At 43.3% G+C, this 24,078-nt stretch overlaps 2 protein-coding genes across 3 annotated transcripts in view; one reads left to right on the top strand and one right to left on the bottom strand.

Moving 5' to 3' along the window:
* The window catches only part of acad11 (acyl-CoA dehydrogenase family, member 11), a 31,308-nt gene extending 10,549 nt beyond the window's left edge, over positions 1–20,759 (top strand). The window contains exons 7-21 of one of the 2 annotated variants that reach the window (XM_055655319.1): positions 640–781; positions 2,005–2,073; positions 3,151–3,332; positions 4,942–5,092; positions 5,874–6,019; positions 7,738–7,911; positions 9,212–9,621; positions 11,959–12,099; positions 12,218–12,355; positions 13,521–13,611; positions 15,718–15,876; positions 16,959–17,131; positions 17,621–17,764; positions 18,897–18,974; positions 20,202–20,759. In XM_055655319.1, coding sequence (XP_055511294.1) covers positions 640–781; positions 2,005–2,073; positions 3,151–3,332; positions 4,942–5,092; positions 5,874–6,019; positions 7,738–7,911; positions 9,212–9,621; positions 11,959–12,099; positions 12,218–12,355; positions 13,521–13,611; positions 15,718–15,876; positions 16,959–17,131; positions 17,621–17,764; positions 18,897–18,974; positions 20,202–20,357 — 2,354 coding nt within the window. In that variant the 3' untranslated portion in view covers positions 20,358–20,759. The remainder of the gene's footprint in view (positions 1–639; positions 782–2,004; positions 2,074–3,150; positions 3,333–4,941; positions 5,093–5,873; positions 6,020–7,737; positions 7,912–9,211; positions 9,622–11,958; positions 12,100–12,217; positions 12,356–13,520; positions 13,612–15,717; positions 15,877–16,958; positions 17,132–17,620; positions 17,765–18,896; positions 18,975–20,201) is intronic. The other variant, XM_055655320.1, reaches the window with a different exon arrangement.
* Positions 20,727–24,078, bottom strand: part of LOC129709363 (rabphilin-3A-like) — a 28,599-nt gene continuing 25,247 nt past the window's right edge. The window contains exon 8 of the mRNA XM_055655662.1: positions 20,727–22,149. Within this exon, the coding sequence (XP_055511637.1) occupies positions 21,964–22,149 (186 nt within the window). The 3' untranslated portion in view covers positions 20,727–21,963. The remainder of the gene's footprint in view (positions 22,150–24,078) is intronic.

Genomic DNA, 24,078 nt, shown 5'->3' with positions numbered 1-24,078 from the left:
AATCCGGATTATTAAATTCGGTGAAAAAAACTATTAAAAATCTCCGCTTTCCGCGGACTGGTGATCGAGGGCGCCAATTGGACGAGAGAGACGTCGGTCAGCTGGCAGTGGGGGGGGGGGAGGGAGACTTCCTAGTGGAGCAAAGATCATAGAGTGGAGTTTGAATCGGCCCGTTCGCGGGGCCTTTCATCGCCCGTCACAGCTTAAAATCGTGTTTGTGTGCGCGCGGCCACCAAGAGATTGTGTCGTCCCCACCCCCCATGTTTTGATAGCAATTTTGTTTTGCCCCTGCTCAAAAGACATACAGGTTTGTGGGCAAATTGGTTTGGTAAAATTGTGTTAGTGTGCAGGATCGCTGGCCGGTGAGGACTCGGTAGGCCGGTGGGCCTGTTTCCCCACTGTATCTCTAGACAAAACTAGTAATTTGGATTGAGTGGAACTGCTAACATTTTGCAAGACAGTCAGGCTGACACTGGAAACAAACATGCAGCCCCACACTCTGTTAATGAATTATTGTAATCTGTGGGTGCACGGGCTGCTGTGTTTCCTGTGGAATGATGTCTGTGACCAGTGTTGCCGTGGTGGGAATTAGTTTATTGATGACTTGTTTCATACATTAAACAATGAATCTGGTTCCAGATGCAGTCCTCCTCCGTCAGTTCACTCACGGACAATCTAATCCTACGTACCACGTGCAGAGTGGCGCCCACCAGCTGGTTCTGAGAAAGAAACCTCCCGGAAAACTACTGCCGTCGGCGCATGCAGTGGAGAGAGAATACAGGTGTGTTGTGAGTAAACGGAGGGAGAACGTGCTTGTCATAAACTTCACATCTTAGTTTAAAAAAATACACAACTGCAGGAATAAGTCAGTAAGTCAGGCTGCATTTTTCCTGCTTCATCATATTCCTTTTTAAAAATCCAGACAGGTGTATCTCCAGATACTTTATTTGACTAGTTTAGTTTAGAAATACAGGGTGGAAACAGGCCCTTCGGCCCACAGAGTCCGCGCGGACCAGTACACTTGCACTACCCAACACCTTAGGATCAATTTACAACCTTTACCCAATTAACCTACCAACCCGTACGCCTTTGCAGTGTGGGAGGAAACCAGAGCACCTGAGGAAAACACATGTGGTTATGGGGAGAACGTACAAGACTCCACTCACAGTCAGGATTGAACCCGGGTCTCTGGTGCTGTTAGGCAGCAACTCTACCTCTAATAAGATGAAGCAGGAAAAAAGAATTTAAACAGATTTCACATTGATAACATGAATGAAAATTGAACCAAATATAGAAACATCAGATGAAAAGTAAATCGAAGGAAAGTGGATATGGAGCAAACATAAGATTAGATTAGATTAGATTAGATTTGTTTATTGTCATTCAGACCTTTCGGTCTGAACGAAATTTCGTTTCCCTGCAGTCATACATATAATTTTAAAAAATGACAAAAACACCCAATCAACACAAATTTGTAAGTTAAATAGCTTTGGTAAAATTGTAAAATAGTTCCTAGTGTGTAGGATAGCGCTAGTGTACGGGGATCGATGGTCGGCGTGGTCCTGGTTGACCAAAGTGCCTGTTTCTGCGCTAGATCTCTAAGCTAAACTAAATAATGCGCAAACACGGATTAATAAGTAAAGCCAGCATGCAAGTAAAGTAAAGCCAGCATGCAATTGAAAGCTTCCAATACATGTTGGATTGCATAAACCCAGGAGGGGAGGAAAGAAATGTTAAAAACAGGGAAGTTGCAGAGGTCTAAAGAAGGGTCTCGACCCGAAACGTCACCTATTCCTTTTGTCCAGAGAGGCTGTCTGGCCCCGTTGAGTTACTCCAGCATTTTGTGTCTACCTTTGGTTGAAACCAGCATCTGAAGTTCCTTCTTACACAAGTTGCAGAGGTTATGATCATTTAATTACACACTATTCTAAAGATTATCTTGTAGTTTGCTGAGAGGATTAATTAAATGCTTAAAGTTTCGCTTTCACTTCTCTGTTTATTCAGGGTGATGAAGGCTCTCGGAGCTGTGGGAATTCCTGTCCCTACGCTACTCGACATTTGCGAGGACCCCAGGTACAAAAGATGCGTTCCAATGTATGTTGCGTATAAATAAGTGCATGAGTATCGTCATTATTGCAGGCAAGAGTATTTGGGGGGGGGGAAAGGGTAGGTATGCAACCTGAGATGGGGGGCAAGTGGGTGTCATAGAGTTATCCAACACAGAAAAAGGCCCTTCAACCCAACTTGTCCATGTCCACTAACCCGCCTACCTGAACCTGTCCCATTTGCTTGTGTTTGCCCAAAGCTATTCCTATCCATGCCCCAAACTATTCATATCCACAATTAAGACTGCCAAAATCTTCTCCCTTGCAATGTGGGTATGTTTTTCAAGACTCTATTTTCTCCTCTGATTCCCATTTTCCATGGCCACCTTCAAGATGACTACAGACGAGAAATATTCTTTTAAGACCTCACCAATCTCCTGTACCTCCACACATACACGACCACATCGACCTTAAATAGCCTTGTTCTCTCTCCTCTTAACCTTTTGCTCTTAATAATGTACATAAAATCCTCTATGATTGTTTACCTTATCTGCTAAAAAAAAAGCAACTTGAAGGATTTTAGAACAATGAGGGAAAGGAAGAATATAATCTGTTTTGGATATAAACTAGCGAATATGTGTTGTGTTGCAGATTTATGTTTGTCTAATTATATATGCGTTTTCAAGCATAAGCTGAACTCTACCTGGAAATGTAATTGTAATGCCCATAATTTTACTTCTACCGTACTTCTAATGATTATTAATCCAAAATGTTTCAGAAAGAACTGCAGATGCTGGAAAAATCGAAGGTAGACAAAAATGCTGGAGAAACTCAGCGGGTGAGGCAGCATCTATGGAACGAAGGAATAGGTGACGTTTCGGGTCGAGACCCGAAACGTCACCTATTCCTTCACTCCATAGATGCTGCCTCACCCGCTGAGTTTCTCCAGCATTTTTGTTTACCTTCTATTATTTATCTGAAGGCTGTATTATTCCGGAGCCTTTGCTGCCCAGACACGTTGCTGTGTTTTAAAACACACTTGCACAAGTGTATAACACGATCATTCATTCCATACACATGGTGTTTTCCCCCTATTTTTCCCCAGTGTTGTTGGGACTTCCTTTTACCTGATGGAATATTGCCCAGGAAGGATATTTAAGGACCCAACATTGCCCGGACTAACGGCCAGCCAGCGGGGAGACATCTACACCGCCATGAACCATGTCCTTTGCAAGATTCACAAGGTTGATATCCAGGCGGCTGGACTGGAGGATTATGGGAAAATTGGTATGGGACACCTTCTGTAGTTTAGCTTAGTGATACAGCGCGGAAACAGGCCCTTCGGCCCACCGAGTCGGTGTCGACCAGTGATCCCCACAAATGAACACTATCCTACACAAACTAGGGACAATTTACACATACACCAAGCCAATTAACCTACATACCTGTACGTCTTAGAAGTGTGGGAGGAAACCAAAGATCTCGGGGAAAACTCACGCAGGTCACGGGGAGAACGTAGTCAGGATCGAACCCGGGTCTCCGGCGCTGTAAGGCAGGAACTCTATCGCCGTGCCACCTTCTGATCAGTTATTGCCTATCGTATATTTGCTCCTTCTAGTTGTGTTTTGAGTTAGATTTAATTTAACATATGATGAGCGTTTGACGGCACTGGGCCTGTACTCACTGGAGTTTAGAAGGATGAGGGGGGGGGGGGGGGGGGGGAACCTCATTGAAACTTACCCAGTAGTGAAAGGCTTGGATAGAGTGGATGTGGAGAGGATATTTCTAGTAGTGGGGCAGTCTAGGACTAGAGGTCATAGCCTCAGAAATAACGGACGTTCCTTTGGGAAGGTGATGAGGAGGGAATTCTTTATTCAGAGGGCGATGAATCTGTGGAATTCTTTGCCACAGAAGGCTGTGGGGGCCAAGTCAATGGATATTTTTAATACAGGAGATACAACAAGATGCAGCTGGCCACGGCGGGGCCCGCTCCCCGCCCTTCATCCTCCTACCCCCCCCCCCCCCCCCCCCCTCACTCTCCCCACCGCTGCTGACACCCTCCAAGGTGGAGCATGCCAGTGACTCCGGGGAGGAAGAAGGAAGGGGAAAGGAAAGGCCGAGTGGACAGGAGGAGGAGGAGGCAGTAGTGGAGTAGGGAGTGGAAAAAGCGAAGAAAGGAGGAGGTGAGAGGGGAGGGAACCGTGTGGTGATCCAGCGTGACACTTCTGCGCTGGCGGCCCGCACTAAGTGCTGTCCCCAGGGGCTACAACGTGGGCCACAACAACCAAAGATCCTGTAGCAAGCAAGATAGATCACTCGACAAAAAAGACGTAGAAAAATTACCCATGGGCAGATTCATGGGTAATTTTCGGCCCCATTTCCGTAACCGGCTTCCATCTCCGCACCAAGGATCCCGTAGCGGAACAAAGATACTCGTGCGGAGACGGAAGCCGGTATGGAAACATCCTCGTAAAAATAAAAGTTCTTCCTTAAAAATCCTCTCTGCATTTTCAGAATTATAAATTATTAACGCAAACTGTTCCCCCGCAACGTTGATTACACTGCAAGTCGGGTCGGGTCAGGTCGGGTCGGGTTACTGAAATGGATGAAAAAAAGGCCCACGTTCTGCTCCGTTGCGTACCACACGTCAGCCCATTGCATTTAGAAGGAATGGTCTATCTTGCTCCACTATAGGATCTTTGACAACAACAGCCACGTTAACCGAATCGCTTGATGGATGACAAAGGGCTCGCTCATGCCTCTTGCGAGCCCAGGGTAACGCGGAAGCCATTGTTGGGAGGTTACGGGAGGATGGTATCGGCAGGTCCGTCCTCTACAACTGAAATCCATTGTAATGGGGTCGGTTAAAACGAGTGTTTACTGTATTTCCACGTAGGCAATTACATTGAGCGGCAGGTTCACACATGGACCAAGCGGTATCGAGCGAGTGAAACCCATGTTATTCCGGCAATGGAACAACTGATAAAGTGGCTTCCACTGCGCATCCCAGAGCAGGAAAAGATCACAGTTGTGCACGGAGACTTCAGGTGTGTCTTAAACTGTCCTACTTAATGATAACTGTCTCATCAGAGACAAATTTATCCACAAGCTTCAGAGATACCAGTTTAATGTAATATTTAAGACTAGGGTTCAAAATCCATGGACCATTGAAGACTTGACTTCAACGGGATGCTGTGTCCCATGGTTTAAGCTTGTAATCTGGGTATCAATGTATTCAAGAAATACGAAAGTATCTTTTGTTTGGCGATACAGAGTGGAAACAAGCCTCTCGCCCCACCGGGTCCGTGGGGACCAGCGATCCCCGTACACTAGCACTACTCTACATTAGGGACAATTTACAATCTTTGCCGAAGCCAATTAACTTACAAACCTGTACATCTTTGTAGTGTGGGAGGAAACCGGACCACCTGGAGAAAACCCACGTGGTCACAGGGAGAACGTATAAAAATCTGTACAGACAGCACCTGTAGTCAGGATTGAACCCAGGTCCCTAGCGCTGTAAGGCACAAACTCTACCACTGTGCCACCGTGTCGCCCCTGTTATGCTGCAAGTATAACTTTGTGTAGCCTTGTGCAATTTTGAAATTGATTGAAATTTATAATTGAAATCAAATATTTTTCTCTTTATTGACCACACTATTTTTGTTCTCAATTTCTCTCTCCTCTGACTTACATTCACTTTCCTGTCCGTCCCCCCCCCCCCCCCCCCCCAAACCTACTGGCCCTTCCTGTTACCTCTCCATCTTTACCAAACATTTCCCTTCCACATCCATCCTGTTTTTTTCCATCCTTTCCTCAATGATTTAGACTGGACAATCTTATTTTCCACCCTGACAAGCCTGAGGTACTGGCAGTGTTGGACTGGGAGCTGTCTACACTGGGTGATCCCATCTGTGATGTTGCCTATAACTGCGTAGCACATCATCTTCCAGAGGACTTCCCCCTTATCAGAGGTAATATGAGTTAAACAGTTTTCTATTACTGGGGCCTTAATACCAAAATGAAATAAATAAATTGCATTAATTTTATAACTTAATCTCGTTGCCAAAGAGCAATGAGATGCATGTCCCGTCAACCTGTTTTTGGAACTAGTGAGGATGAAGGAGATACAATGGGGCAGCGGGTAGAACTGCTGCCTCACAGTGTCAGAGACCCGGGTTCCATCCTGACCTCGTGTGAGGTTTTCATGTTCTCTCTGTGACTCCAGGTGCTCCGGTTTCCTCCCACATCCCAAAGACGTATGGGTTTAGAGGTTAAATGTGTAGGAAGGAACTGCAGATGCTGGTTTACACTCATTCTATCTAGAGATGCTGCTTGACCCGCTGAGTTACTCCAGCATTTTGTGTCTATCCTCGGATTTGGACGTTAATTGACCGCTGTATAGTTGCCCCATGTGTGAAGGGAGTGGATCGGAAAATGAATTATAGAAACATATAAAATTATAAAAGGACTGGACAAGCTAGATGCAGGAAAACATTTCCCAATGTTGGGCGAGTCCAGAACCAGGGGCCACAGTTTTAGAATAAAGGGGAGGTCATTTAAGAATGAGGTGAGAAAAAACTTTTTCACCCAGAGAGTTGTGAATTTATGGAATTCCCTGCCACAGAGGGCAGTGGAGGCCAAGTCACTGGATGGATTTAAGAGAGAGTCAGATAGAGCTCTAGGGGCGAGTGGAGTCATGGGATATGGGGAGAAGGCAGGCACGGGTTATTGATGGGGGACGATCAGCCATGATCACAATGAATGGCGGTCCTGGCTCGAAGGGCTGAATGGCCTCCACCTGCACCTATTTTCTATGTTTCTATGAATTATCATAGAACTGGTGTGTACAGGTGATTGATGGTCGGTGTGGACTTGGTGGACCGAAGGGCATGATTCTATGCTCTATCTCTAAACTAAACTAATGCTGGCCAAATCATTGCACAAGTTCATTTGGTTTATTTAGCACATCAATTCAATTCAATTCAATTCAACTTATTGTCATTGCACAAATACGCGTATAGGTACAACGAAATGCAGTTTAGCGTCTGGCCATAGTCATAGTGCAAGATAATAGAAGTAAAAATACAAAATACAAAATAAGCATACAATCAACAACCAGAGATCATCTTACACTAGTTCTATCTTACACACCAGGGAGAATTTTACAGAAACCAATTAACCTACAAACCTGCACTTCTTTGGAATGCAGGAGGAAACCGGAGCACCTGGAGAAAATCCACACGGTCACAGAGAGAACTCCGTACAAACTGTACCCATAGTCAGGATTGAACCCGCATCTCTGCCGCTGTTAGGCAACAATACCGCTGCGACACTGTGCCACCCTAATTGCTCTGCTAGAACGTCTGATCAGTTAATGTGTCAGTGGTGGCTTTGGTTAAACCTCAAACATTCATGTCCAAAGTCATAATATGCTCCTTTAAGTTGCTTTAAATGTATAAATGATACATTTCAGTTTCTACACTCAGATCACGATTTCTTTGAACTCAAATAGAGAGATCACTGAAACAAGGTGGTTCAATGTGGTTTACATGTAGGTTATTTTGCTACAGTTCTTGATATATTTTAATTTAGTACAAAATTTTGATGCAATAATCTTCAGGTCAGTGATTGAGGATTGATTTACTGTGGTGGTTCAACCCTAATTAAGCCTCTTTCTATTCTGCCGCAGGAATGAGTAAGTGTGATTTAAAGGAATTAGGAATTCCATCCGATTTGGAATACCTTGCCCTTTATTGCAACAACTTGGGGATGAATCCCATTGAGAACTGGAATTTCTATCTGGCTTTCTCCTTCTTCCGAATCTCAGCGATACTCCAGGGTGTCTATAAGCGGTCACTTCAAGGTAAGACTGTGGACCATGACATGGAACGCATTCTATTTGTGCTCCATTGACTTTGTGGTGATCCAGAAGGATTGGACTATGGATCTTGTTCTGCATGTAGGGCTTTGCATCGTTAATGCAGAGTGCCGAATGACTGAGGCATCACTAGCGGCTCAAACTTTATTGCAAAACTAAGTTTGATATAAGAATTATTGAGCTATTCAGAGAATAACAATTCCAGATTGGTTGCTATCGGCAAGGATGCTACATTTGGCTGCAGTGTTAGCAGGAGAAAGAGAGGACGGATTTTTTAAATGACATCTGCTAGAAATTCCATGCATTTGTAGACCCATTCAGTCACGTTACAATTAGATTGTATACTCAGCCATGATTTAATGGCGGAGTAGACTCGATGGGCTGAATGGCCTAGTTCTGCTCCTGCCTCTATGGTCTTAGATATTTCAATACTAAATATTAATCTGCAGTAGAAATCAATTCATCTCCTGGGAAGCAAAAAGGTTGTCAAGAAAACAACGAAATGGATTTGGGAAAGATTCTCTTGAACTATTCAAAGAGGGAGAGAAAAGCAGAGCCGTTGCCACACCAGGCTGAGATACTTCTAGTTAAACTACGTTCCATAGTGCATCTGTAGAAGTTTAGGAGAGATCTTATGCACACGAGGCAGCACAGTGGCATAGCGGTAGAGTTGCTGCCTCACAGTGCCAGAGACCTAGGTTCAATCCAAACCTCGGGTGCTGTCTGTGTGGAGTTTGCACATTCTTCCTGTGATCGTGTGGGTTTCCTCCAGGAGCTCAGGTTTCCTCCCACATCCCAAAGAGGTGCAGGTTCGTAGGTTAATTGGCCTCTGTACATTCCCCCTGGTGGATGGTAAAGTGGGATAACATAGCACTAGTGTGAACGGCTGATCAAGGCCGGTGTGGACTGAGTGGGCCAAAGGGCCTGTTTCCACGCGCACAACTCTAAACTGAGCTCAAGTAAACATGCCGAATGGCCGGCCATTATATTTGCTATTATTATTTATTCTTATCCCTTAAGGACATCCAATCACTAACCTGTGGACTCCAAACTGGAGCCTCAAACATCCATTACACAGGTTGCTCAATATACATATTTGAATGGAAGATACAGAGTGCTGGAGTAACTCAGTGGGTCAGGCACCATTTCAGGAGGATATGGGTAGGCGATGCTTCTGGTGGGAACACTTCTCGAGGGTCCTGACACGACGAGCTACTGCAGCATCTGCAGTTCCATGTTTCTGAATATTTAATTGATCTCATGTTTCTCTTAATATTCTATTTAGGGCAGGCAAGTTCAGATAAAGGTGAAATAGTTGGGAAGCTTGCTGCAAAAATGGCTGACCTGGCATGGGTGTTTGCAGTAAGAGAAGGGTTCCGAATCTTCGATTCAATTCCTGTTGGAAATCCAGGGCCTCCAGTGAGAAAGTACTCCACATGGAACCGGCAGAGGACATCGCCAGCAACATTCTTGTCTCCATCTTTCCTTGATGTTAATCACTACAGATCTTTGGTGTCAGTTCCCAAAGGACATTTGATCATCTCACCTGAGGGACTACCTACGCGGGTGAAAGACTTGTACCACAGACTGACTGTCTTCATGGATAAACATGTCTATCCCCATGAGAAGGAACTTGCTGACTATCACAGATCCGATCGTCGATGGATCCCAAATCCTAGAATAGAGGAATTGAAGGTGTGTTCAACTGTGTTGAAGAATTTGTTCATAAGTTTGCATGTCATAGCAGCATTAAGCCGTTCGGCCCATCGAGTGTATTCCGCCATTCAATCATGGCTGATCTATCTTTCCCTCTCACCCCCATCCTTCGGCATTCCCCCCATAACCTTTGACACCCTTACTAATCAAGAACCTGCCAATCTTTTTAAAATTACCCACCGACTTTGTCTGGTGTATTTGCACTGTACAGTTCCAAACAGAGACAACGTTCTGATATGCCATACCAGGCCAATGGATCCACATTCTGATATGCCATACCAGGCCAATGGACCCACATTCTAAATGATTGGTCCTAAAAGATGTCGGCCAAACGTGGGCAAATGGGACTAACTAAATAGGGCATCTTGGTCAGCATGGACAAGCTGGGCCAAATGGCCTCTTTCCATGCTGTATGACTTTATCTGAACCAAGTTTTAAGGAAGAATCCTGTGAGCTGGCCCTTCAGCCCACGCAGTCCTGGATCCCTGGAAGTCCTGGTAAAATATGGAACAGAAAGATATTAAAAATGATATTCTGAACTTTTGGAACGAGGCATCGTTTTAAGATATGTTTGCTATCTGATGTCGTTTTGAAAAATAATTTCTTAAAGAAAAATTAATATTTATTTCACATTCCCTTTCCATTCCCACATCCAGCTCAGTTTTTCTCAGCCACTTATTCCCTCACCCCAGACAACCTCACAAACCAGTCTGTAGATTGGTAGATGGACACAAAAAGCTAGAGTAACTCAGCGGGACAGGCAGGATCTCTGGAGAGAAGGAAGACCCTTCTTCAGACTGATAGATTGGTACCTGGGTTGGTATGGGCCATGCCTGCAGCCTATATGCTGGCATTCAGTTGCGGGCTGTGGATTGAATTGCTCATTGGTGTGTAGAAATCCTCCAATATTGAGGAAGAAAAGAGATTGAAATATCAATAATTCTTATAACTACATATGATGCTTGTATAATAACATTTTAAAATAGCGTGCAAGTCAAGATAGAAAGGAGCATTCACCACAAAGGAGGTAGGAGAGGTAGCAGATAAATAGTTTGAAATAGATTTGAGGAGACTTTTGAGGTGTTATCAGGCATCTGAATCACCATACCTCAACCAGAGAGCTGTGCTGAACTACTGTCTACCTCTTTGATGACCCTCGGACTATCCTTGATCGGACTTTGCTGGCTTTACCTTGCACTAAATGTTATTCCCTTATATATCTACACACTGTAAATGGATCGATTGTAATCATGCATTGTGTTTCTGCTAACTGGTTAACACACAACAAAAAGCTTTTCGCTGCACCTAGGTACACGTGACAATAAACTAAACTGAACAGCATAGTTCAAATGTGTATTCCCAGTGGATTAAATCTCTGACATGGGCGATGGGAGGTGGTGTGGGGAGAGCAATATTAGAGTAAACTGGTATCGGAGAGTATGGATTAGTATTGAACAGCTAGAAAAGATAGTGGTGTGAATTATTTTTTTAGATTTTTGAACATGTACATAGGAGATAAAAAGTTGGTGGAGGTCATGAGGGGTGTGGAGACGGCTAAACATTCGACAAATTACAATTGGAAATGCTTTAGATTTGATGTTTGTGGCTTGTTTTTTTGAGGAAGGATTAGGAGATTTTTGAACATGTACAGATAGGAGAAACCCTTCTTCAACTGATTGGGGGGGAGGTGGGACAAGAAAGGGAGTAGGTTGTGGAGTGGGAGGAGACAGCAGGGGAGCTGAGGAAACATTCGACAAGGATTACAGAATTGGGGAAATCGATGTTCATTTGCAGACTCCCCAACGGGAATATGAGGTGCTGTTCCGGTGCTGCTCGCTGTGGCCATGAGAGTATTGAGAGAGGTCGGAGAAGTGGGAGAGGGGAGTTTAGGAGCCACCTTCAAGATTCTGGAGACATCAAGTCTGGAGGTGAATTTTATGCGTTTATGAGGAAGGGGAAATTAAGCAAAGCTTCATAGAATGGGGATTTCATTAGACTTAGGTTTAAAGATGTCTGGAAACTGTTTGATTTAAGGTCATAAGTCACAGGAGCAGAATTAGGTCATTCGGCCCATCAAGTCTACTCTGCCATTCAATCATGACTGATCTATCTCTCCTTCCTAACCCCATTCTCCTGCCTTATCCCCATAACCCCGACCCCTAAAACATCCTGAGACAGCTCAAGCAGGTTATCAGAGAATGTTGTGGGTTTTGGTTGTGTGAAGTAGTAGGAAGCAGTATGCTGACAAGAAAATGTTTCGCAAAAATGTTTTCTGATGCTGTCTAATAAGCAAAGATTTTTATTTTGCATTATCAGAATGAAGCCAAAGCAAGTGGTCTCTGGAACTTGTTTCTACCCCTGGAGACTGATCCTGAGGTTAAATATGGAGCTGGGCTGAAAAATCTGGAATATGCTTTTTTCTGTGAGGTTATGGGGAGATCACTGTTTGCACCAGAGGTATTACTGTTTCATTTGTATCTTTGTGGTAAAGAGTGCGCTCATGTTTCTGATGTAATCAACTGACCTTTATTCACACGAGTCTGCTAATATTTTTATAACGAATTCTGTTGAACAGATTTTTAACAGTTCTGCACCAGATACAGGGAATATGGAGATGCTGGTGAAATATGGAACAGAAGCACAGAAACAGCAATGGCTTCTGCCGTTATTGGAGGGGAAAATCCGGTCGTGCTTTGCTATGACTGAACCGCAGGTATGAAAGATATTCTGATCTTTGTTGCTCTGCTCATAACCAAAATTGTTAGAGAAGCCCAAAATACCTCAGAATGTGTATGCTTGTAAGCCATTGACAGTCATTACCATTGTCTGAGTGCTCTTGGTCTGATATATTCTCTTTGCTTATTAAAAGGAATCCATAACAAGAATACAATCAGATATAAATGTATTGGAATCAGTTGGTAGGTATTGAGGTATGTGAAGACCTCAAGAGTTAATTGAACATGCTTTCAATGGGATGATACATTAAGATGATGAACAGAGCTTTATGGGGAGAAGGCAGGAGAATGGGGTTGAGAGGAAAAGGTGGATCAGCCATTATAGAATGGGGGAGTAGACTTGATGGGACAAAAGGCCTAATTCTGCTCCTATAACTTATGAACATTGAGTCAATGCTGGCTCTCAGAACATTCTTTTCAATACACTTATTTCCAGGTAAGATGTCCATCAACTTGCCCCCGATTCTCTTATCACCTACTTTTCAGAAGGGGCAATTTGTAGTCGCCGCTTAACCCACCAGCAATTCCTTGAGATGCGGGACAAAACAAGAGCATCTCAAAGAAGTGAAACAAAGGTTGGCAGAGAAACAACGTGCAAATTCCACTCAGAATTCTCCCCAGTATTTTCCCCTGATTACCCTAACCTTGTCTCCGCTGGTTAAAACCATTCTCACCATCTGCTTGGTCAAAACGACTTTTGTTGGTCAGGATTCCTGCAACACAACAGTGTCAGTACATCTCTGTCAAGAGAAGAATTACCATCTTGGTGACATATTCAAAATGCTGGTGTTTTTGGAACTATTCTCCTGTAAAAGGATCCACAATGTGTGGGGCATCACAGTGGTGCAGCGGTAGAGTTGCTGCCTCACAGCACCAGAGACCCGGGTTCGATCCTGAACAGAGGTCTGTACAGAATATCTACGTTTTACCTGTGACTGAATATCTACGTTTTACCTGTGTTTTCTCTGCATGCACCGGTTTCCTCCCATACTTCTATTTTTGTTAAAATAGACTGCATTGTAATTTTTTTTTTTTTTTTTGCGTTAAAAGACTCAGTTGCTTGTTCATATTCAAGATCTTGATAGTCATCTTGCCAGAGGTTTATTTGCAGAGGTTTCAGATTCCTTTTCTTGAATCATGCAGGTTGCCTCTTCCGATGCCACAAACATTGAAGCCTCAATTGTTGAGGAGGGCAACTTCTATATTCTCAATGGCCACAAGTGGTGGACATCGGGTAAGGAAAATGCACAATGTGATAAAATGGGAAAGAGTGGGATGGTTCCCTCTCAAACCACTACTGTAGGAGATGTGTGTTTGGAGATAACCAAGTAAAGATTGAAATTAGGAGGACATTCCCAGCGATGCAGTTGAGTCTGGTGTGGCTGATGTCGAATTAAGCTGTGTTAGAATTTTTTCTTGTTTGGTGGTTTGCATGGATCATCTAGAAATTGTCGTACAAGTCTCGTATTCATATCGGATTTTAAAATAGGACACGTCCAAATGATCAGTTGCTAATTTGGGCGGCACAGTAGCGCAGGGTTACATTTGCTGCTCTACAGTGCCAGAGACCCAGGTTCGATCCTGAGTACGCGTGCAGTCTGTACTGAGTTTGCACGTTCTCTCTGTGACCACATGGGTTTTTTTCCAGTTGGTCCTGTTTCCTCCCACATTCCAAAGATGTGCAAGTTTGTAGGTTAATTGGCTTCTGTAAGTTGTCTCTAGAGTGTAGGATGGAACTGGTGTATGGGGTGTTGATCGCTGCAGGTTTGGTTGTTTCAACACTGTTTCTCTAAACTAAACTAAACCCATTCATCCCTCTGCCAGTGATTGTGAATTCAATTATATTTTCTCATGCCCAATACTTTGCATTTTTAGTTCTCACAAAATGTTTCTTCAAATGAATACTGATGTCAATAATTAATGCGTTCTTTCTTTCATTGACTGCCAAATTAATAATGCTTCATCTGTTACTTTCCCCATCTTCCCAACTTTTATCAGAGTCCAGCAGTTTTACATTTTGTAATAATGTTGCTGCTCTTCTCTGTAGTCTTTCTTATTTATAATCTCTATATGTTTTTGTCATTAGCCCAAGTTGAACTCGTGCTCGGACTAACTAAATTATTAAAAGTGAAAACTGAGTGGTAGCTGTGTGGAATGAGCTTCCAGTGGAAGTGGTGGAGGCAGGTTCGATTTTATCATTTAAAAATAAATTGGATAGGTATATGGACGGGAAAGGAATGGAGGGTTATGGTCTGAGTGCAGGTAGATGGGGAGAATAAGTGTTCGGCACAGACTAGAAGGGCCGAGATGGCCTGTTTCTGTGCTGTAATTGTTATATGGTTATATGAGATAATTAGATATTGTCATGCATGTCCTATTTCTGAAATTTATCATTTTAGAGGAAATGTCATAAATGTATTTTTTATGTATTGTACATTCTACTCTAGATCTCCCATTTTCTTATTTCGGTGTACTTTGAATTTCTATTTTATATCTGTTAGCCTCCATGGCATGTTATTATAATTGTTTACACTTTGTATAAAAAGGTTCTAATTCATTGTTTTTTAATTTATTTTTTTACTTTTTTAAGCCTACATTATATCCCCTTGACTTAGAAAATTCAATGTTTAGTTTAGAGATACAGCATAGAAACAGGTCCTTCGACTCATCGAGTCCACACCTACCACCGATCACCCATTCACACAAGTCTATGTTATCCCACATTCGCATCCTACACACCAGCAACAATTTACACTCACCAATTAACCTACAAGCCTGTATATCTTTGGAATGCGGGAGGAAACCAGAGCCGAGGAAAACCCACGCGGTCGCAGGGAGAACATACAAACTCCGCGCAGACAGCTCCAGTAGTCAGGATCGAACCCGGTCTCTGGTGCTGTTAGGCAAATTTCTGAGATACCTTTTCTTTGCCTTGCATGAAATCTGTAGCAAAAATAGACACAAAGTCCTGGAGTCACTCAGCGGGTCAGGCAGCTTCTCTACAGAAAATAGATAGGTTATGTTTTGGGTCGGTACACTTCTTCAGACTGGTAATGCATCCAACAAAAGCTTTTCACTGTACCTCAGTACACGTGACAATAAACTAAACTAATTTGTCGCGTTCATTTCTATTTTTCAACCGTAGACCTCAAGTTTTACTGATCTTTCCTTGTAGAGCATGTAATCAGACCTACAATAAAATTCTCAGGGTATTAAAACTGGATTATTATGATTATCTATTAGCATAATTATGCTACACAATCTATCAGTGATACTTACAAGCATCGTGAATTTACCGTCCTTGCAGTGATAGCCATTGTTCCTCTGTGTATCTTAACAGGTGCGATGGACCCTCGCTGTAAACTCTGTGTATTTATGGGGAAGACTGATCCACAAGCTAGTAAACACAAACAGCAGTCCATGGTCCTGGTTTCAATGGATACTCCAGGGATTAAAGTTATCCGACCCTTATCTGTTTATGGAATGGAAGATCCTCCAGGTAAGGCAAGCTGTTATTGGAGATTCATCTTGGGTTAATTTAGATAACTGTGGAACTGGTTGAACAACTAAGGGTCTTTAAAACCTTTTGACCAAGCAGATGGGGAGTAAGGTCTATTAAGCAGAAAACAATGGGGTGAATTATTTGTACACAGTGAATTATTATCATGTGGGTTGTTCCATTTCAAAGAAGGCTCTTCAGCAACTTCTTCAATTTTTTTACACATAAAAGAAAGAAATTAGGAAAAAAATGGAGTTGAGTCATGGGACTAATTGGGGGGCTCTTTTGGCAAGTTGGGCCAAATCACCACTTCCTCCACTGTGGTTGATAAACACACGAGCAGACTCGATGGGCTGAATGGCCTAATTCTGCACTAATGACTTGTGAACGTAAGCCAAGTTTTTGACCTGAATATAGAATTGGTGAAAAATAACAAATATGCAGTTGTAAGACAATAAGACAGTTGTCAAAATGAGGTCAAAAGAGGCGTAGATCCAATTATGATTGATTAGTTTCGAGATACAGTGTGGAAACGGGCCTCTCAGCCCACTGAGTCCGCACTGACCAGCAATCCCCGTACGTTCGCACTATCCTACACACGAGGGACAATTTACAATCTTCTCCAAAGCCAATTAACCTACAAAACTATGTCTTGGGAGTGTAGGAAGAAACCAGAGCACCAGAAGAAAACCCACGCGGTCACGGGGAGAACGTACAGATAGCGCCCGTAGTAGGATGGGGAACAGCTTCTACAACAATACAATCACATTGCTGAACTCGGAGTCCCGCCGATAGATTTCTCCGGTCCCTCCGTCCCCATTGTTTAATTATTCTGTATTTTTTGATTATTCTGTATCTTCTCTCTTTCTATTTTTTTAAATTTCTTTATGCACTACTACTACGGACTGACGCAAAACTGCATTTCGTTGTACTCATACTTGTATTTGTGCGATGACAATAAAGTTGAATTGAATAGTCAGGATCGAACCTGGGTCTCAGGCGCTATAAGGCAACAACTCTACTGGTGCGCCACCGTGCTGCCTATATTTGATGATAAAAGCTCATTTGTTGTTTTGCTCCAGGTGGTCATAGTGAACTTATATTTGAAAATGTACGAGTGCCAAAAGAGAACATTCTTCTGGGGCCCGGCCGAGGCTTTGAAATCGCCCAAGGTAGACTGGGACCAGGAAGAATACATCACTGTATGCGACTCATCGGCAATGCTGATCGGGCGTTGGAACTGATGAAGGAGAGGGTGAGTGTCTGATAGAAATAAATTGACCTTTAATGTATCTTCAGTCAGACCTAGACCACGGATTGTTGTTTATGCAGACCTGTTTTATGTACAAACCAAAAACCCATGTTACTTGTTGCAATTGGTTGTATTCTGAAATGCTTCATGGTGTGGTGTTTAGAGATGTCTTAACAATATCAAACAATTTATAAATGATATTTTTTTTGTGTTAGTATGTCATGCTGCAGTGGTATCTAAGTCCTTATGTACAGTGATATTTGTACTGGACTATATAGAAAAATGAATTACACTGTACACTGCATGTGACAAATAAAGTCCCATTGGAACCATTACACATAACACCACTAAGGTATTCCATTCAATAGCTGCAACTGCTCGGTGTATCGGCCTAATCTCTTTGCTGGTACTGTCTAATTCTGCAAAACGGGAATGCAGTTATGTAGGGAAGATTGTTAACTTGTTTTCTAACTTCCCACTGTCTGTACGTAGGTAAAGACAAGAGTGGCCTTTGGAAAGTCATTAGCTGATCAGGGCACGATCAAGGCTGACATTGCCAACTCCCTGGTTGAGATTGAGCAAGCACGGTTGCTGGTGCTCAAAGCTGCCCATCTGATGGATATTGTGGGAAACAAGGTAAAGACTCACTGAGCATGATCTATTTGTACCTCCGATTTAAAAATTGGCAACATTTTACATTTCTTGTACTCATTCCCTCTCACCTCAAACCTATGTCCTCTGATTCTTGATTGCCCTACTCTGGGTAAAAGACTTGTTGCATTCACCCTATCAATTCATGTGCTCTACAAACCAGTCACCCAATCAAGCTACCTGGTAAGCATTGTAATTCACTAGAATGAAAGAAGTGCCAGCTATTCACTTTGTTTGAGCTCTTGGCACTTGTACATTGGTGTCCTTAATGCCACTTAATCCCTCTTACCACTCTTGAATTTATATGAATAAATAATCCATGTCACATCAGACTATAGTGCATTGAATCTCGGGGGGCTGGTTATTCCTGGGATACAAACATTGGTGTAATATTTGTTTGGTTTATAATGTCCACCTAGAATTAGCAGTATTATCCTAACGAAACGTGCATTAGACTATGTGAGGCCGGTCTAATTAGTAGATGCCAAAGGAGGTCTGACCATCTAGTAATGCTTTAAGTTGTACATCTCTCCCACCATTCTCAAATAGCATGTGGTATATGGAATGAGCTGCCGGAGGAAATAGTTCTTCTTCCTCGTGTCCGGCCATCTTCGATATCACGTCTTACCAGTCAGTCAGTGACGGTTGACGGTCGGTGGTTGCAGAATTGGCTACTTCAGTCACTGTGCTGTTGCTGTCGTCAGCAGTGCCCGGGATGCGCCACGTGGAGGCTTCTGCTTGCATCCCAGGAATTAGTTGAGGCAGGTACAATAACCAAAGGAAGGACCACTGTAGATGAGGCATCTTGGTCGGCAGGGGCAAGTTGGGTCGAAGGGCCTGTTTCTGTGGCATGACTCTGTGACACATCCTCCAACTTATCATGGGCCCACACCACCAATGTGATACGATTAAAGCTTAATCACAAATAATAACAGGTCATTATTAAGAGAACAAATATTTGTTATTGCTGCTTCTTAATGGATTATGGATGAAGTATTGGTGCATTATCAACCAGGGTAGTTTTCTGCTTTTCTGATAGCTTTGTATATTGCAGCTAATATTCTCACTTGTTTATACTTAATACAATAGTTTATGAATTTTGTTTTTAACAATGCAGGAAGCAGCTTCTGCGATCTCAATGATTAAATTGGTGACACCAAGCATGGCGTTGCGTGTTATTGACCGTGCCATCCAGGTGAGTGTAGCTTGTGTGTAAATAAAGAATGAATTGTGTTTCCATTCTTTCATTCAAGCTGTAGCACTATTGAATCTAAGCCAAGCGTGTCCACAATGATTTTCCTTTTTGTTTCTACCTGGGTTATTGTCAATGTTTTCCCTGCCGAAATGCCTGTGTAAACCATAGGCTAGAAATAATTCTCGACGAAATCTCATTGCAGGTAGCCTTTTAAAGGTCATCATGCCTATAAGACGATCTGTAAGAGTTTGGAAAACCTTAATCTCCTACATAAAACTAGCCTGGTAGGGAATATTTTCCCTCCTTTGTCTAAAGTATCAGAAGTTTGTGGTGGACCAACCTTGGCACTTCCTCAGAAGCATAGGGGAAAACATTAACATTGAAGCTTTAATTACGAAACCTCAGGCAATGTCGAAGTTGAAGATTTGCATTTCAGGTTTCCATTCTAGGATCATACTTGATTGATGCAGAGATGCCATCATAAAGCTGAGACTCTCATCTATCTGTGAAATTCAGATTTCCTAGTTTAGTTTAGTGATACAGAGTGAAAACATGCCCTTTGACCCACCAAGTCCACATCAACCATTGATCACCTGAACACTAGTTCAACGCTAGATCACTTTTGCATCCTCCACACTGAGAGCAAATTTACAGAAGCCAATTATCCTACACACCCACACATCTTTAGAATATGGGAGGGAACTGGAGCATGCAGAGGAAACTTACGCAGTCACAGGGAGAATGTACAAACTCCATACAGACAGCACCCATAGTCAGGATCAAACCCAGGTCTCTAGCACTGCAAGGCAGCAACTCTACCGCTGCCCCACTGTGCTGCCACTTGTAGTTGTGAGTGAGTTGTTGGGTAGCATTTTTTAACGTTAGAGTATTTCCACATTGAGAGGTGTGAGGAGAGAGAAAGCCATATGGCACCATAGAACCGGGTTTGATCCTGACTATGGATGCTGTCCATACGGAATATGGACGTTCTCCCTGTGACTGCCTGTGTTTATTCCGGTTCCTCCAGTCTCCTTTCACATGCCAAAGACATGGGTTTGTAGGTGAATTGGCTTCGGTAAAATTGACTATAGTGTATAGGATAGTGGTTGTATATGGGGATTGCTGGTTAGCATGGTGGGCCGAAGGGTTTGTTTCCACGCTGTATCCCTAAAGTCTAAAATCATCCAACACTTGTGTTTGCCAACTCTTTATTTCTTTACTTTTCAGGCATTTGGAGCAGCTGGCCTCAGTGAAGACTATCCTTTAGCTCAGTTTTTTGGAACGGCACGCTCGTTGCGACTTGCTGATGGTCCAGATGAGGTTCATAGGAATTTTGTTGCCAAGCTTGAATTGAAACAAATAGGCTCCACAAAGAACAGCTGATTACTGGGGATGAACAGAACAATTGCTTGTGTGTTTTTTAAGCCTATATATTTCTTAAATAAAATTACAATCATGTCTGTGAAATACTTTGGATTTTCAATAATGCTAATTGTCTTTGTATTTTTACACAATCCTGCAATAATTCATTCCTTCATAGAGCAATTCAGCATGGACTCTTTGGCCACGGCTACGTCCGTGTCCATATGTCCCTGGAGAGGGAAAATGCGATGTCCACAGGGACTCTGAAGGACCAGAGGGGTGGGGGGAGATGTGGATATAGATGATAATGTTGTAATTTTATGATCGATGATCTATGAAAACTGCTGGGCAGTTTTGATCTTTGCAGTACTTTGTAACTGTGATTATGCAATAAAAGTTCCTGGTTAAGGAAAAAAAAGGAAAGCTGAACGGCGTGAACAATTCAACTAAAATGAGAGACTGAGGATAAACCTTGCAAGTAACCGTGATGTAAACATTTTCTGCTCAGCTGCCTTGTTCACTGCAGACAGTCATCACTATTTACCCAACAGTCCGATAGCAATAGAGAAATGGAACATGATGGTAAATGAACACCAAATGAATACCACTTGTCATGAAATAAATCCTGTCAATGGAAGAGATTCCCAGGTAAAAGATAGAGGTTAATATATAATTGTTTTTCATATTAGTTTAGGTTAGAGATACAGTGTGGAAACAGGCTCTTCGCCCATCGAGGTGAAACCGACCATTGATCACCCATACACTTGTTCTATGTTATTCCACTTTCATATCCTATACACTAGGGGCAATTTACAGAAGCCAATTAATCTACAAATAAGCGCGTTTTTGGAACGTGTTTAGTTTTAGCTTATGCCATACAGGGTGGAAACAGGCCCTTTGACCCACAGATTCCGTGCCGACCACTGATTACTAGTAGACGAACTTTGTCTTATACACCAGGTGCAATTTTCAGAAGCTAATTAACCTACAAACCTGCGTGTTTTTGGGATGTGGTAGGAAAGCGGAGCACGTGGTCGCTGCGCGGTCACAGAGGGAGCGTACAAACTCCGTACAGACACTACGCATTGTCAAGATCGAACCTGGGTCACTGGCGCAGTAAGGGAGCGACTCTACCACTGTGCCTGTTTGCTGCATATATCAAATATTTTTCTCATATCGTTGCATAGAACAACTCTCCATGAAAGCAATATCAATGCTTTGAGAGAGCAAATCTGGCGCTTTGAGGAAGCAGAACCAGCATTCCTGGGAGAAAATTCAGCAGTCTAAGGGAGCAAAACAAGACACTTTGGGAGCTGAGGCCTCGGTTTAGTAAACTAAACTAAATTGATGTTTGTCAGCAGAACAGGGAAGAAACCACACACAAATTGTTGCAATAAATCTGTGTGTCCAGCACCATATCTGGAGAAAAAGGATGGGTGACATTTCTGGTCGGGTCCCTTGAAATATCACCCATCCTTTATCTCCAGAGATGCTACCTGACCCGCTGAGTTACTGTGTTGCACTTTGTGTTTATCTTCAGTATAAACCAGCATCTGCAGTTCCTTTCTACACAAGAAACCAGCCACCCTGTTTTGAAAGAGACGGTTCTTTGCCACACGATAAAGGGTCAGCAAGTAGCAAACAGCGAGAGGTTTGCATACATTTTGACAAAGGGGTCAGAGTATCCATTGGCATCCATGGCAGCCAAATGAACGCAGCGTATAATTTCCACGATCAGTCCGCCCTGCTGACTGCTGTACAGGAGCGAGATGAGGATTCGGCCCCGCTCTTCCGTTTCAGCACCATACTCAACCTGTAGAGAGAGGGCAGAGAGTATGTCAGTGCGAGCTGTCTGGAAAACAGGTCCCATTATTCATAGAGCTATACAGCTGTGCAACAGTATACATTGCATACCCTCCTGCCCAACTCATCCATGCCTACTTGATTGCCTAACTGAGCTAGTCCCACGGTCCATATCCCTCCAAACCTTCCTATCCATGTACTGTCTGTCTTTTAAACGTTGCGTCGTGCCCGCCTATCGTCACTTCCTCTGGCCGCTCATTTCATGCAGACACCACCCTCTATGTGAAAGCGTTGACTCTCCCCCCCACCCCCAAGCCCCTCCCAGTCTCTTTTAAATCTCCCCCCGCTTCTCATCTTATCTATGCCCTCTAGTATTTGACTCCACCATATGGGCAATAGACTGTGGCTGTTCACCGAATCTATGGCCCTCGTGATTTTAAATTCCTCTACAGGTTTAGTTTAGTTTAGTGGAAACAGGCCTTTCGGTCCACCAAGTCCGTGCTGACCAGCAATCCCCGCTCATTAATACTATTCTACACAAACGATGCCAATTTACAATTTTACCAAGCCAATTAATGTACAAACCTGTACGTCTTTGGGATATGGGAGGAAAGCAGAGCACCCGGAGAAAACCCACACAGCATAGAAGGTACAAACTCTGTTCAGACAAACAACTGGAGTCAGGATCAAACCCTGGTCTCTGGCGCTGTAAGGCAGCCACTCTGCCACTGCGCTACCGAGCCGCCCATATAAGTTCACTCCTCAACCTCCTAAACTCCAGTGAAAAAAGACCCAGCCTATTTAACCTATTTAACGCTCAAAGTCTGCAGAACTTGTTTCATCCTTGTAAATCTATTTTGCACCTGTTCGTATAGCAGAGTACCAAGAACGGTACATAATATTGTGACCATACCAATATATTGTACCACCGAGGGCAACACAGTAGCACAGCAGTAGCGTTGCTGCCTCATTGCGCCAGAGAGATCCGGGTTCAATCCTGACCACGGTTGCTGTCTGTACGGTGTTTGTATGTTTTCCCTGTGACGGTGTGGGTTTTTACCAGGTGCTCCGGTTTCCTCCCACGCTCAAAAGATGTACAGGTTTGTAGGTCAATTGTCTTCCGTAAATTGTCCCTAATGCGCAGGATAGTGATAGTGTATGGGAATTGCTGGTCGGTGTGGGCTCTGTGGGCCAAAGGGGGTGATTCCACTCTGTATCTCTAAAGTCTAAAGTCTTGTGCCATTTAGTGTTTGACTCCCCTATCCTGGGGAAAAAGCTGTGGCTGTTCGCTGCTTCTATGACTATTGTGCTATTGTAGAAGCATAAAATTCTTAGAGGATTAGACAGGGTAGATGCAGGAAAAATGTTCCCGGTGTTGGCGGAGGGCAGAGCCAGGGGTAACAGTTTAAGAATAAGAGATAGGCCATTTAGGACGGAGATGAGGAAAAACCTTTTCACCCAATGAGTTGTGAATCTGTGGAATTATCTGCAGGCAGTGGAGGCCAATTCATTGGATGCTTTCAAGAGTGAGTTAGATTTAGCTCTTAGAGCTAAGGGAATCAAGGGATATGGGGAAAAAGCCAGAACGGGGTACTGATTTTGGATGATCAGCCATGATCATATTGAATGGCGGAGCTGGCTCGAAGGGCCAAATGGACTACTCCTGCACCTAATTTCTATATTATATAGAAACATAGAAAATAGGTGCAGGAGTAGGCCATTTGGCCCTTCGAGCCTGCAACGCCATTCGGTATGATCATGGCTGATCATCCAACTCAGTATCCCATCCCTGCCTTCTCTCCATACCCCCTGATCCCTTTAGCCACAAGGGCCACATCTAACTCCCTCTTAAATATAGCCAATGAACTGGCCTCTACTACCTTCTGTGGCAGAGAATTCCACAGATTCACCACTCTGTGTAAAAAATGATTTTCTCATC

The sequence above is a fragment of the Leucoraja erinacea genome, chromosome 25 (assembly GCF_028641065.1).
Source record: "Leucoraja erinacea ecotype New England chromosome 25, Leri_hhj_1, whole genome shotgun sequence".
In the NCBI taxonomy this organism is placed as follows: Eukaryota; Metazoa; Chordata; class Chondrichthyes; order Rajiformes; family Rajidae; genus Leucoraja; species Leucoraja erinaceus.
The sequence above is the reverse complement of the archived record's forward strand: the minus strand, read 5'-3'. Positions and strand labels throughout refer to the sequence as shown.